Raw genomic sequence first — 15,417 nt, forward strand, 5'->3', positions numbered from 1 at the left:
CTCCTGCTTTGGGATGGCAGACATCCTACTTGCTGTGACTCTCAGTGTGTTTGGTTTCATCCCTACACTCACCAGAAGTGCTGCATTCCTGTATTAAAGACATTTTGACTTCCGAGAGTGACTCTGGGTTCTTGGCCCATTTTTAAAATCACTTTGGTTATTGATCAGTTATGGGCAATTTTGTTAATATTAGGCATTTGCCAGTTATTAGATACACGAGTTTAAAATATTTTATCTCAGTCTGTGGGGGGTGCCTTGTGACTTTCTTGGTGATGTCTTTGATGCCTGGCTTTTAGTTTTGATGTAATGCATTTTGCTTTTCATAGTTGTTGCCTGTGGCTTTGGTTTCAGATCCAAGAATAAACCTGTTTGATTTTGAATGAAGGCCAAGTGCCTTACATAATCTCAGTGGAGCACTTTCCAGTGTTCACAAGTCTATTTCTGGAACACTTAGACTAAATAGTAACTAGTCATTTGGGCCAGTGAACCTGTTGGTATTTTTGAAGTTGATTCTGTGTCTTTTGTCCCAACCCCCATCATTAAAGCTAACTCAGTCTGGTTTCCCCAATACTGAACTCACCCCTCGACTCACATGGCTGCACTTTTCTCTTTAGTGTGATGCTTCTAGCTTCCTCCCAGTGCTCAGGCAAAGGCTGAGTCCCAGCCAGCTGTGCTTTCTCTAGTTAGCAGACATTTGGGAAGAAGACAATGAGAGCGGTCACACACAGGCCATCTTCAGCCAGGACGACTCTCTCCAGCTCCTCGCCACTGAGGCACTGCGTAGTGCTCCCACCACGGGCTTCTGGGAAGCTGCGGCTTATGGCAGGGAAGGACACAGGGAATGCCTCAGCCTGCCACAGCAATGACTCAGTAGAGTAGGAAAAAGGCACAGAGTCCAGCAGCCTCTTCATCAAAGCCAGCATGAGCCATGAGACACACTGTGACCTTGACAGACTTCTGTGCCATTCGTATAGCCTGTCAAGCCCTCTAGAAGCATGCTAGAAGCATGTCTCAGAAGATGTTTGTGTAGTATGAGAGATCGCTGTGCAGGTCTTTGACTCTTGCTGCTGATGGTAACTGTGTCCTCGTCTCTCTGTCTCCCCTGGAGAAGCTGATAGGAGCCAATACAGAGAGGCAGCAGATGGGGGCATGGGGCCATTTATTCTCGGGGAAGGCCTGTGTGCTGGTGACAGACAGCAGTGTTGTTACCCCTCACTGTGGCTCCTGTGCCATCCCTCATCCACACTAAGAAACCAGGGGTCTCAGACTCCCTTGTCAGAGCGTGTACATGATATCATGTACTGTCCAGTATACACATACTGAATAGAAACTGCAGAGAAGGGAGGCAGGGGAGAAGGAAGAAAGGGAGGGAGGGAGGAAGCTAGTATCGGGTATTGTGTAAACCAGTGCTACCAAATGATGATGGTCATTTGAGTCACTAAGATATGAGGAGTTTGTTGCATGGTGGCCTGTCAGCACCTGTTGTAATTGTTCAACTTGTGAATCTCCTGTGTCCCCTACCCCATCTATGAGAGGAGGGGCTCAACCTCCTTAGTTCCTCACTGTGGTGACTGGTTTTTCGAATAGGGATAGCGCCCGGTATTGCAGCTCCACCTACTGCAGTTACCCTGACCACCTACTAAGGACTAGCATCTGTGGGTGCTGCTTTCAAGGCCACTGACCCTTGAGTTGCAGACCAGGTTTGGAGAAGGTCACTCATCACTTAGGACACAAGCTGAAACTGCAAACAAATGGCTCGGGTTTTCCCTGCCCGAGACAAGGGCAGCTGGTTCCATTCCCCAAGATGATATCCGCCTCACCAAGCACAGCCTTGTCCAGTTTAGGGTGTGCCATGCCTGTGTTAGCCAGCACCTTTAGGTGGATTCTGAGCCTCAGTGATACCCCACCTCTGGACCCCTCAGCAGCACAGCAGGGACAGAAAGGGTGAGAGTGGTTGATGTGGATACCCCTGCCTCTCCACACAGCAAGAATCCTTTGCTTAGCCTATGACTGCTTCACCTGCCCCACATGCTGGCTGAGATGCCAGACCCACAGTGCTCACCAAACCCTGTCCTTCTCTGTAGCTAAAGTATAAACACAGGTCCTAGTTCCTGTCCGTGGGACAGTAACAGAGGTGGTTGGAAAGGCCACCGGGGTCAGTGTGCACAGTTAGTGAGTAGTGCCTGGGACACCTGTCGTCAGGGTTCCTGTGAGGCAAACGGATGAGCTTGTAGCATCTCCATGCTGCTGTTATCCTTAGGCATCTCCAGGCCGTGCGTGGTGCTTGAAGACACATTTATGTAGGTGGTGTGGTAGGGACAGAGGTCCATTCCCATCAACAAGCTCCCATCACCACTGTCTGCAACCTTATGCTCAGAAACTGACAGACCCAGCTTCTTATCTCTTCACGCATGTATCAGCATCGATGCCACCTATGTGCAAACGGGAACCTTTGCTATGTTGGCCCCACTGGGCAGCCTTTGTCTGAAGCTGGAAATCAGCTAAACTTTTCTGCTAGTATTGAACCCCCATAAATGTTTTCCCTGATGGCCACACACATTAGCTCTCCTTGTCCAGGTCCCCTGCCAGCTCTCTGAGAGGGGTCTCTGCCCAGTCTTCCTTAAAACAGCACCAGTTCCCACTCTGTCCTCAGAGGGCTCAGTACCCGATCTCCTGTGTAAGAGTTTCTGCTCTGTGGAGCAGACACAGGCACACACATTGGGAAGAGGACAGTGTTTTCTCAGCATGAGTCCTCCTGCACTGGGCAGAGCACACTCCCCTGCTTAGGGAATAGGAAAGACATGGCTATACGGCATGGTCATCCCAGCAGCTTAGGGGATAGGAAAGGCATGGATATAAGGCATGGTCATCCCAGTAGTGGCTTGTACTGTCTAGAGCTTAGATGCTGTCTTAGACACCATGATCACAGAAACTCTTACATAAACATTATTTGGGGTGGCTTGCTTATTGTTCAGAGGTTCAGTTCGTTATCATCACGGTGGAGAGCATGGCAGTGTGCAGGCAAACATGGCACTGGCTACGTCTTGATCAGAAATGGTCTGAGTTTCACACTGAGTGAAGCTTTAAAGACCTCAGAGCCACCTCCACAGTGACACACTTCCTCCACCAAGGTCACAGCTGCTCCAACAGGCCAGCCTCCTAATAATGTCACTCCCTATGAATTTATGGGGAACAGTTACATTCAAATGAACATATTCCACTGCCTGGCCCCCATAAGCTTGTAGCAACATCACAATGCAAAATACATTTAATCAAACTTCAGAAGTCCCTATCGTCTATCACAATCTCAACTTCAAATTCAAAGTCCATATTCCTTCAAACAAAAATGTGATCAGGCTTATCATAGCAATCCCCCAGTTCCTGGTACCAATTCCTGTCACAGCATGTCTTTTTTTTAAGTTTTTACTTTGATTTTTACATCCCAAACACAGTTTCCCCTCCCTCCTCTCCTTCTATTTCCTCCCCTGCTTCTCCTATAGACCCCCATCCATTCTTCCTCTCTCTCTGTTAAGAAAGGGGAAGGCCTACCATAGGAATCAACAAAGCCTGGCACATCAAGTTGAGGCAGGACCAAGCTCCTCCCTCTGCATCAAGGCTGGGCAAAGCATCCTAGCATGGGGAATAGGTTCCCAAAAGCCAGCTCAAGCAAGCCCAAGGGACAAGTCCTGGTCCCAGGAGCCCCACAAACAGACCAAGCTACAGAACTGTCACATACATGCAGAGGGCCTAGGTAGGTCCCATGTAGGTTTCTTAGCAATCATCCCAGAGCCCATGAACTCCTATGAGCTCAGGTCAACTCTCTCTGTGGGTTCCCCTGTCATGACCTACCTGGCTCATACAATAATACCTCCTCCCTCCCATTCTTCATCAAGACTCCTGGAGCTCAGCTCAGTGCTCATCTGTGGATCTCTGCATCTCTTTCCATATCTCTTTCCATTAGCTACTGGATAAAGTATTACTAATGACAGTTAGGGTAGTCACCAATCTGATTACAGTAGATGGCCACTATTGCTTCAGCTGGGGTCATCCTTGTGGATTACTGGGAGTTTCCCTGGCACCAGTTTACTCCCTAACCCTGAAATGGTCCCCCATCAAGACATCTCTTTCATTACTCTCCCCCTCTCCATCCTGTCTCCAACACGTTCAACCTGATCCCTCCCATTCCTATCCCTTATCCTCCCTCCCCCACCTGCAGTTTACTCAGGAGAACCAGAGAAATCTATATGCCCGTTTTTGGGCCCTCCCCATTACCTAACCTCTCTGGGGTTGTGGATTGTAACCTGATTGTCCTTTACTTTATACCTGGCATTCACTTATGAGGGAATGGATTATCTCACTCGTGATGGTTATGGTTATTTCTAATTCCATCAATTTGCCTGGAAATTTTCATGATATCACTGCTTTTTACCCCTGAGTAATAAATACTCCATTGTGTAAATGTACCACATTTTCTTTATGCATTATTTGGTTGAGGGGCATCTAGGTTGTTTCCAGGTTCTGGCAATTAATAATAAAGCTGTTATGAGCATAGTTGAGCAAGTGTCCTTGTGGTATAATTGAGCATCCTTGGGTATATGCCCAGGATTGGTATAGCTGGGTCTTGAGATAGATTGATTTCCAATTTTCTGAGAAACCACCATACTGATTTCCAAAGTGGTTGTACAACTTTGTACTCCCACCAGCAATGGAGGAATGTTCCCCTTACTCCACATTTTCAGCATAGGCTGTGGTTTTCATCATAGAGATTTTGACAGGTATAAAATGGTTATCTCAGAGTTGTTCTGATTTGCATTTTCCTGATGGCTAAGGATACTGAACAATTCTTTAAGTGTCTCTTGGTTATTTAAGAGGCTTCTGTTGAGAATTCTCTGTTTAGATTTGTACTGTATATTTTAATGAGATTATTTTGTATTTTGATATCTAGTTTCTTAAATTCTTTATATACTTTGGAGATCAGCCCTCTGTCAGACGTGGGGTTGGTGAAGATCTTTTCCAGTTCTGTAGGCTGCTGTATTGTTTTACTGACAGTGTCCATTGCCTCACAGAAGCTTTTCAGTTTCATGAGATTCCATTTATTAATTGTTGATCTCAATGTCTGTGCTGCTGGGGTTCTATTCAGGAAGTTGTCTCCTGTGTGAATGCATTCTACTTTCTCTTCTATGAGGTTCAGTGTGGCTTGATTTTTGTTGAAGTGTTTGATGCGCTTGGACTTGAGTTTTGTGCATGGTGATAGATAAGGATGTATGTTCATTCTTCTCCATGCCCCCGTCCAGTTATGCCAGCGCCATTTGTTGAAGAGGCTTTCTTTTTGCCATTATATAATTTTGGTTTCTTTGTCAAAAATCAGCTGTTCAAAGGTGTGTGGATTTACACAGGGTCTTTGATTTCATTCCATTGATCCACCTGTCTGGTTTTATACCAAGCTGTTTTTGTTTTTGTTTTGTTTTGTTTGTTCGTTTTGATTTTTTACCACTATAGCTCTATAGTAGAGCTTAAAGCCAGGGATGGTGATACCTCTCAAAATTCCTTTATTTTACAGGATTGTTTTAGCTGTTTCGGGTTTTTGGTTTTGTTTCTCGATATAAAATTGAGTGAGTAGTGTTCCTTTGAAGTTTATGAATAATTGTGTTGGAATTTTGATGGGGATTGTATTGAATCTGTAGATTGCTTTTTGGTAAGATTGGACCACGGCAACTCTTACAAAGTAAAACATTTAATTATGGTGGCTTGCTTACTGTTCAGAGGTTCCGTCCATTATCATCACGATGGAGAGCATGGCAGTGTGCAGGAAGACATGGCACTGGCTACATCTTGATCAGAAGGCAACCACTGAGTGAAGCTTAAGAGACCTCAGAGCCCACTTCTACAGTGACACACTTCCTCTACCAAGGTCAAACCTATTCCAACAAGGCCATCCTCCTAATAGTGCCCTATGAGCTTATGGGGGCCAATTATATTCAAATTGATCTGACCTAGAAACTGTGCCATGCATGTGCTGCGAGAACATGTGCTCGGCAGCTGCTGCAGGAGAGCTCTGCAGACATCCTGGCAGTCAGCCTCTAGTTTAATTGCAAGGTCTTTTGATGGTTTTTAATCTGGACAGCCTATGATGATAGTGGGATTTAAGGTTCCCCAGATATTATCGTTAGGTTTTATCCCACGTTTTTGATTGAATAATGTTGGCTTTATTTAATTATGTGTTCTAGTTTTGGTATGTGTATTTGTATACATGTTATTTCCTAATACTGAGCTGATCGTTTTATCATTATATAGTGACTTATTTACCTCTCTTTGGCTGTATGTTTGTATGTGTGGGGTGTGTGGTATCTGAGTGTCTGTGTGTGGTGTGTGTATATGTGTGGTGTATGTATGGTATTTTAATGTGTGTGGTGTGTGTATATGTGTAGTGTGTGTATGTGTGTGTGGTATGTGTATGTAGTGTGTGTGTGGTATTGGTGTGTGGTGTGTATATATATATTGTGTGTGTGGTGTGTGTATGTAGTGTGTGTGGTGTGTGAGTGTGGTGTGTGTGTGTATATATATATATTGTGTGTGTGTGCGTGCGTGCGTGCGTGTGTGTACACTCATGTGGAAGCCAGAGGAGCACATTAAGTGTTCTGCTCTATAACCCTCAGCTCTTTCCCCTTCAGACTGACTAACTCTGGAGGTCTACCTTATAACCATCCTCAAAACTCTGGGGTTCCCCTCACAACTCTGGGGTTACAGCGGTACATGTGGCCACACACAGGTTTTTAGGTGGGGATTTGAACTCGTGTCTTCATGCTTACTCAGTAAGTGTTCTTACCCACTGAGCCATCTTCTCAGATCCTTCCTTTAACATTTTTTAATTTTAACTTGAAGTCTTTCTGTTTGGCTGTATCTATCTTTTTAATTTTAACTTGAAGTCTTTCTGTTTGGCTGTATCTATCTGTCTGACTTCTGTTTTCTGTGCGTCCTGGCTCATCCAGTTCCTTTACTTCCAGTCTGAGCACTCACTTTCCTGTGAAGTGAGCTTCTTCTTCGAGTCTCTAGTGCCCTACACACAAATTCACTCAATGTATAGATTTTAGGGAACTTGAGTCACATTCAAGATTACCATTGATAACTGCAGATGTGTGCTTATTGGTTTTTCTGAGACAGGGTTTCTCTGTGTAACAGTCCTAGCTGTCCTGGAATTTGCTCTTGTAGACCAGGCTGGCCTTGAACTCATGGAGAGCCGCCTGCCTGTCTCCTGAGTGCTGGGATTACCGCCTGACTGTAATTGTTAACTCCCCCTTCGCTGCTCCTCTTTATGGGTTCCTACATCAATCTACCTTATTATTGCCTTGTATTTCTGCTGTGTATGCTGTATGGTGTAGTCTTCCATCGTTTTACATTGTTTCAAGATGGCACTCCCCAATCTTTGGCCCCACAGGCCTTCCTTGTAGGGTCACTCTGCTACTCCATGGTGATGAATTACTTAGCTTTTATGTGTTGAAAAGTCTTTCGCCCTTATTTCCTAATAGTAATTTTTCTGAGTATAATAGTTTAGTTGCCATTTTTTTCTTTTAGGACTCTAAATACATCATCCCATTTTCTTGTGATGTGCAAGGTCTCTTTCAACCAGTTCATTTCTGAGATTCCCTCATGAGCCCTTTTCTCATTCTTTGTCCAGTGCTTTTCATGTTATTTCTATACAGACACTGATCAAGCACCCTTTTAACCAATCCCCTTTCCAGTATCTAACAATCAGCTTTCTGTTGTCAGTTCAAGCTTTTCAAACTTCCCCGTGACAAAATGTTTGTCCTTTTGTGTCTGGTTTATTTCACCGGACATAGTATCATCCTGTCCCACTTCTCTTGCTACAGACAGGATTTCATTGCCTATGGCTGAGCAACAGTGCACTCTGTACACACATCTTCTTTCTCCATCGTCTGCCGATGGGCACGCAGGCTGATTCTGTATCTGTTATGATACAGATAAAGTCACGATAAACACGGGCTTTCTCTAATCTGACGATTTTACTTCCCATAAGTTAGCTGACTTTAGAAGTAGACTCCTTTCTTAAAGGACGGTGATGCCTTTCTCCATAATGTGTGTACCAGTTTAAACTCCGCTTAGCATTACATGAGTCCGTTTTCTACTTCTTTGCCAGCACTTTTCTTAATAGCCATTCTAGGCTTCAGGAACTGATTTCTTATTGTTGTAGTGACTTGTAAATCCCTAGTGGCTGAAGTTGGTTTTGTTTTGTCTTTGTCTTTCTTGTTGTTGTGGTTCCATCAATTCTGAAGTTGGCTACTTTTTTTTTTTAACATATTCTGGACCTTCAGGTCAATAAGTAAATATTTTCTCCATTTTGTAGGCTGTCTCTTTATGCTGCTTACTGTCTCTCTGTACAGAGTGTTTTAGTTTGATTTGATCTCTACTCATCAGTGTTTGCATTTATTTCTCAATTTGGGCTCCTAGTGAGGAAGTCACTCTCTGCAGCTCATGCCCTGTGCTCTCTCCCCCATGTTTTAAGTTGCCTAAAGGTGTTAGGGATTACATTTAGGCTTTTTGTTTTGTGTTGTTTTTCCAAGTCAGGGTTCCTCTGCATAGTCCTGGCCATGCAGGAACTCACTCTGTAGACCAGGCCGGCCTTGAATTTACAGAGCTCCACCTGTGTTTTGCTCCTGAGTGCTGGGATTAAATAAAGGCATGTACCAACACCGCCCAGCTTACATTCAGGTGTGTGATCCATCTTGACTAGACTTTTGTACATGGCAAGTGATGGTGTCAAGTTTCTACTTTCTGCCTGTGGGTGTCCAGTCTTCCCAGCAGCACTTATCAAAGAGGATGCACTTTCCCCAATGTGTTCTTTACTAAAAAACAAACCAACAAACTTGTGTAAAAGGAAACAGTTGGGTTTCTATTCTGTTCCTTTGGTTTATATGGAATATCATATTACAGCTTTCTGGTGTCCTGGCAGCTCTGGATCCTTAGTGTATCGTGCAGTCTCCTTCTCCAGCTCTTTGCCTTCAGTCTGTGTCTTGCTTTCTGTAGTCAGTACCTGCTAACTGCCAACCCACTCCACCCAGGCTGCATCTTTCTATTAGCCTGTTTTTTTCCTAACGAATGGGTCGCTGCATTGATAATGCTTGGTTCTTTTCAGTCTGCTTTGTGGCTCTGCCATTTCAGTGCGATTTGTACTTGACACAGCTGCTCCTTCCACTTGAGGGACAATGGCTCGAACCAAGGACAGGGGGAAGCATGGTGGGGAGCAGGGGCTGGCATCTGCCTCCATTCCTAGCACCAGATAAAGTCCTCAAGTGGGTGGCCATACCCCTAGTCTCAAAGGTTCTTGAGGACAGTGCAATCCATTCCTGTGTCACAACCCCCAGAAAGACCTGTGCTGCTTTCCTTAGCCAGGTTTCAGGGCCTTGGATGGAATATACAGCTGCTTGTGACCCTGAGAGCAGTCTATTCGCACAGTAGGCCTGTCTTAAGATGGCTGCTGGCTGTAGTACCCTGTCTTACTATGACTAAATTCATTTTTCAAAGCAAAGTCAGTGAGATTTCTGGTTAGTTACCCGGGTTGCCACCAGACGCACTGGAATGGTGACATTCTGGGATGACAAGTATCACACTAATGGAGTTTGCTGGGACATTTCCCCCAGCACTGCAGAGAGGGGACGATCCCTGCTCCTTCAGGATATCTGCTTCTCTACTTGTGTTGTTGTCCCAGATTCCTGACCCTACTTGCCCATGGCCACTTACCTCACAGTGCAGTTGCTGCTTGGTGGAGAGGAAGACCAGTGCCTGGTGTCACTGCCCAGCCGTTTTGAGTACAGCACTGCTCCACACATCCTGATGCTGGACTTTTTTTTTTTTTTAACTTAGTTTGACTGTACTTATTTCTTGAAGATACATGGGTTTACCCAAGTTTAGGAAACTTTGAGCAACTGCTTGTGTAGGTTTTATATGTGTTCTCCCATCTGGTATTTATTCTGGAACTCCAGTAATGTGAAATCTGCTAAGTTAACAGACTCTCTCATAAGTGTTCATGACATTCTTCATTTTCCTTTCAACTGAGATGTGTAAAAGGATCTGCTTTCAAGTCCTGACTTCTTCCGATCAGTTAGGAGGTTGAAAGTCTCAATACTTGTCATTCTGCGTTCTTCAGTGACACTAATGACATAATCCGTTCATGGGTTTCTTCCCTTAACTGGGGATGTCGTCTGGAGAAAGAGTGGGGAAGGTTCCTGAGTCTCAGGGTAGGGGCAGCACACAGACAGAGAACCCTTAACTTGAGGCTTTTAATTTTCTCAAAATCAGGCATAACTGGAGTGTACCTGAGGAGCCCCAGCCTCTCTCCAGCTCAGGGCAGAGCCCTACAGAAGTGATGGCCGCCTAGGCTCCACTGGCCAGCTCAGCCATGGAGATATCATTTTACTTGCCAACAGGGCAGCCTCTCTTGCTTCTTTTCCTCTGGGGTATGGGCATGTGTGGGCCCTAGGCCAGCATACAGATATACATGCCAGATTTAACCAATTCACAAGCTGGCAAATGAGAATTGGTTGAGGGGCCATTCTGTGGCTCAGGCACCACTATCTCATGTCCTGTGCACCTTGGATATTCTTTTCATGCTAGACAGCTGACTAAATTTGTTTAGCATGACGACACTGGTTGTCAAGTGACAGGAACACAAATCTTTGTCCCCCAGATAACTCGACTAAACTACTATGCCACGATTTCCTGGCAGAATTCCTGAGCACTGCTGCCTATGTTAGGAGGAGGAGGAGGAGGAGGAGGAGGAGGAGGAGGAGGAGGAGGAGGAGGAGGAGGAGGAGGAGGAGGAGGAGGAGGAGGAGGAGGAGGAGGAGATCTGAAAATGAGGCCGCATGTCATGCCTCTGTGTCTGTCTTACAGCTGGTGAGTGACCTGCTGGAATTCTGCTTTTATACCTTCCGAGAGTCCCAAGCCCTGAAGGTGGAGTTTCCCGCCATGCTGGTGGAGATCATCAGCGACCAGCTGCCAAAGGTGGAGTCTGGGAACGCCACACCCCTTTACTTTCACAGGAAGTGACGGAAGCCGTCAGCCAGGAAGAGCTTTGCCTTAAGTCTCCCCGCATCGTTCCACACCTACGAAGGACGAGGACTCGCGGTTGTAACGTGTGGTGGTTGAGTCACGCTTGCTCAGCAGTCTCTCAAGGCTAAAGTCACATCAAGGGTCTACAGCCGGGAAAGCCATGAGATGTGGATTTGGCAAGGCCTGAGCTGGCTAAAGGACTCTCCCTCTCCACTCCCAGCGCTTAGAAAACACGTTCCCGTTCCTCTGGATGAAAAGCCATATCTAGTCAATAACTCTTGATTTTGATATTTTAACAGATGGAAGTTTTAACTTTGCCATGTAGTTTCTGGGATCTCCTGCTTGTTTTCAAAGGGTTTGAGGACTAGAGAACTTTGTAAGCTTATCCTTGGTTTGCACATAAAATGTCTAGTCAATATGGGGCATTAATATTCTTTTGTTATTTAAAAATACAAAAAAACAAAAAAATGCATACAGATTCCTGATGTGTAATAACAGAACACGTGGTGTGGAACTGCGGCCTTCCGGGGCACGTTTTTCTGCATCGCTGGCATACACACTCGTTAGTGTCCATTTATTATTTAATTAGAATGGGTAAGATGTTAAATGCCTTGGTTTCGATTTCTAGTATCTATTGTGTTGGCTTTACAAATAATGTTCCACAGTCTTCTGCTGGGCTGTACATTACTGTCTGTATAAATCGTGGAGGACCTGAAGTAAGGTGCAAGGAACTTTTGTAAATGAGACACATACAAAAAAAAATCTTTAATGGTTAATAGGATGAATGGGAAAGTATTTTTGAGAGAATTCTATTTTGCTGGAGACTATTTAAGTACTATCTTTGTCTAAACAAGGTTAAACTTTTTTTTGTACCGTGAGATGCTCTGCATGCGTACCGAACCGTTTACAGTGTATTTAAGGAAAGCTGTGCCTTTTTTAGCTTCATATCTAATTTACCATTTTACAGTCTCTGTTGTAAATAACCACACTTAAACCTCTTTGGTTGTCTCTAAGCCTTTCTACTTTTTCTGTACTATCTTGTTTTGTTCTTGGTCTCCCGCGTGGGGTTGCGTGAGCCGCCAGCGCCCTGTTCTGGCTTCTGCTTCTTCCTGCTTCCATCGGGGATGCTGCTGCAGCTGTGTCTGCAGCTCGGCAGGTGTCACTTGACAGGGCCCCCTGGACTGAGGTCCTGGGAGCGCTGTCTTTCCCTTTTCCATAAGAAGCAGAACCCACTCTCAGAAGGGGAGACTAGAAACTCAGCGCAGCAAGTACAGCTCTCCCATTTCAGAAAACCCAGCTTTCTTCTCTGGGGGAAGAAACTCCATACACTCTCCACAACTGTCAAAGATCAGAAAGCACCTCTGGCCTTGGACAGGGTTCTTCACTCCTGGAGCTGGTCAAGGGAACAGCAATCATGGCAGGCGGTACTGGGGCAGTCCTTCTGGGCAGGAGTCAATCAGAATGGCGTGGAGACCCGCAGATCACTAGAAGGTTTTTAGATTTTTTAAAGGTAGGTTTTAAAAATGAAAATTTTATACATAAACAGTTTTGGAGGAAAAAAAAACCCACAAAAACACTACAGATCATATAAGCAAGACAGTGGCACTAAACCTTTAATTCATTAATCTGTCCAATACTGCTGCAATTTATGTCTTCTCTCCTGGCCCAAATCACAAACATGTGTATCTCTGGGGAACTACAATATGATTGCACTAAATAATCTTTGAATAGAGGCCAAATTAATCTTTCAAATGTGGTGATAACTTTCATCTGTACTCATGAAATCACACAAATTCCCAAAACCTAAAAGTCGTAGCTCAAGCAGAAGGCTGGGACAAGGCTCCAGTGGGGCAGCCTTTTCCCACAGGGTTCACCATGCAGACAACATTACCTTGTCTTTCAAAGAATGCCTGCCTTCTGCGAGGGGAAACCTAGACCACTGAACTCGGAGGGAGGAGGCTTTCATACATAATTTGCAATTTCAAGAATTTAGTTTATAGGCAGATCTTTAGAGGCAGCCAACTTACAGCACGGCAGGATCACAGCCACACCTCCAAGGCGAAGGGTACATGGTATGCAGATGAGGTGTCTGAGGAGGAGCTGCGTTAACTCTGTGACTGGATTCCATCCTAGCCAGGACTGAGTGGAGGGCGTCTGTTGTAGCTGTTTGTATTAATGAAGTTACTGGCTCCTTGTGTGTCTCCAGGTAACTCTGCTTAACTAAAGAGCGAAGCCATATTCTCTAAATTCACTGTTGAATGCCTGTCCCAGGCCAAGCTGTCTGTCTGCTCTTACTTTTGTACCATATTGCTCTTAAAAATCTTGGTTTGGTACAATTCATAATTCACCAAAACTTCTTCATATAATTAAAACACTAAATTAGTTTAAAATGAAGCAATTTATATCTTTATGCAAAAACATGTCTGTCTTTGCAAAGGACTGTAAGCAGATTACAATAAATCCTTTCCTTTAGTCACCTGTGGTCCTACAAACTGTTCATTTGCATTCCTAGAGATCCGTCTGACTTCATGCCTATCTACCTTCTGGTCCTGTACTTCGGCTCGCAGCCAACAATGGAGCCACTGGGGTTTTTTGAGTCTAGAAAGAGCCTGGTTCGCTGTCACATGATCAGCTGTCTCTTCGGGCAGAGTCATTGTGGTTCTGTGGCTAATTTGTAGCTTACTACCCTCTTCTGTACCCGCACCTCACATAGCCATGTGGACACATAAGCATGGCCTGCCCCTCTTCATCCACAATGCCAGCTGTAGCCAGAGTTCTTCCTCCATGTGGTCTTGCTTTCTCCCTCGGGTACCTGCAAACCCTGATGGTTATCCACCCTTTGTGGAACTCCCCGCTGGACACTCATGAACACAGAAAACAAAAATCCAATTACCAGTTCATTTTAAAATAGGAAACATTTCTTCATAGGTAAATTAAAGCAATGTGTCATTTAATGGGTGAGTGTTGATTGGCTTTCAGAAAGAGCAGCCTGGGTGAGAGACAAGTTTAACATTGCTTAAGCAAACAGATAAAATTCTAGAACACAGTGTGGCCACTAACCACAGCCCAGGAGAAAAGTTGTATGTCATGGGGTGGGTGGTAAAAACATCTGGAAGTGAAAGCAAATCTACATGCAAACACTAAGAAATCTGACCTGTTGAAGGAGCAGAGCCTTCTATGGCCTTGGATGTGAAACGAAAGCCATCTTGCCTGCCAAGAGGTCCTCCCATGAGCACCGTTGAGGAAGCAGGTGGCCTTTAGAGCTCAGAAAGCTTCGTCTTGGGCCAACTGCGTCTTCATTTTGCTTTAAAGGACTTCACAAAGCAACTCTTGGGCTGAGAGAATCCAGTTTCCCCTTTAGCAATCACGAGCTGAGAAGTGCCAGGGCAGCCAGCTACTACTATGCGCCACGGCACTAGCTCCATGCAGTGTGTCGCATACAGAAGAAGGGGATTGCTACGTGTGTCTGTCGAATGCACCTGAAGCAAAGTGTGGATGTTTCTCACAGAAGCACTAGCATGCCTTTTGATGAATGACAAAGGTGTCTGCAGATGAAGACGATCCAGATATATCTAACACTTTCTGCTCCAGCCACCCAGTCTTAGTGCAGCAGTTTTCCTGGAAATAGAACAGTGGTTTCCCAAGCAGCAGTAAACAGAAGAGCACTAAGATAGGACCCTGGCGTTTGGCATGACCTAAGGCTGTGCAAAGCCAAGTGAAGCACAGGGCAGAATTACAGCATGACAGAGCAGTCCAGTGGTTCGCCAGTCTCTCTCCAGAGTCTGTGAACTGCACAGGGAGTCTGCTGATTAGGACCGGACTCGACTGTGTGGGGTTCGTTCATGCATCTGTGCTTAGACTATAATAGCTTTGCTACAGAAACCTGCTCGGCACTCAGCAAAGCTCAGAGACTTGGTGCAGAAGGCTAATGCTTTCCAGGCCTCGGTCCTTCACACTTGCTTCTGTCCCATGGACATGGACTGAGATCTAGGGTCAAGGCCACAGTCAAACTGGAAGAGCCAGAAGAGTCTGGCTCTCATAAGGGGAAAGACTACATCACTACACCCTTGGCTATTCAGACACTGCAGAATGTATGTTACCAAGACTGGCTTCCGAGTTCCTCCCGGCTCAACAAAACCTATTTCTGTGGCTTCAGGGAGTGTTATTCATGCCCTGACAAGCTAGACTCAGCACGCTGCCCTCACTCCACTCTGCAGCCATTTTCACGGACACTAACTTTCCAAGGAAGAAGTGCACACACCAGCATGTGGCACCGAGCTGTCCATCTTCATCCTACACATACGCATTGCCCACGCTCGATGTGCAGGTCTCTTGTTGGACAATCATCAG

The 15,417-nt window shown here is 45.3% G+C and overlaps 1 protein-coding gene across 6 annotated transcripts in view; it reads left to right on the forward strand.

Annotated features, from left to right (window-relative positions):
* Nr3c2 (nuclear receptor subfamily 3 group C member 2) overlaps positions 1–13,543 on the forward strand; it is a 335,373-nt gene extending 321,830 nt beyond the window's left edge. For all 6 annotated transcript variants that reach the window (XM_026777281.1, XM_026777275.1, XM_026777280.1 and 3 more), the window contains one exon: positions 10,909–13,543. In XM_026777281.1, the coding sequence (XP_026633082.1) occupies positions 10,909–11,064 (156 nt within the window). In that variant the 3' untranslated portion in view covers positions 11,065–13,543. The remainder of the gene's footprint in view (positions 1–10,908) is intronic.
* Positions 13,544–15,417: the final 1,874 nt, after the last annotated feature.

This window comes from Microtus ochrogaster, unplaced genomic scaffold (genome assembly GCF_000317375.1).
Source record: "Microtus ochrogaster isolate Prairie Vole_2 unplaced genomic scaffold, MicOch1.0 UNK53, whole genome shotgun sequence".
NCBI lineage: Eukaryota > Metazoa > Chordata > Mammalia > Rodentia > Cricetidae > Microtus > Microtus ochrogaster.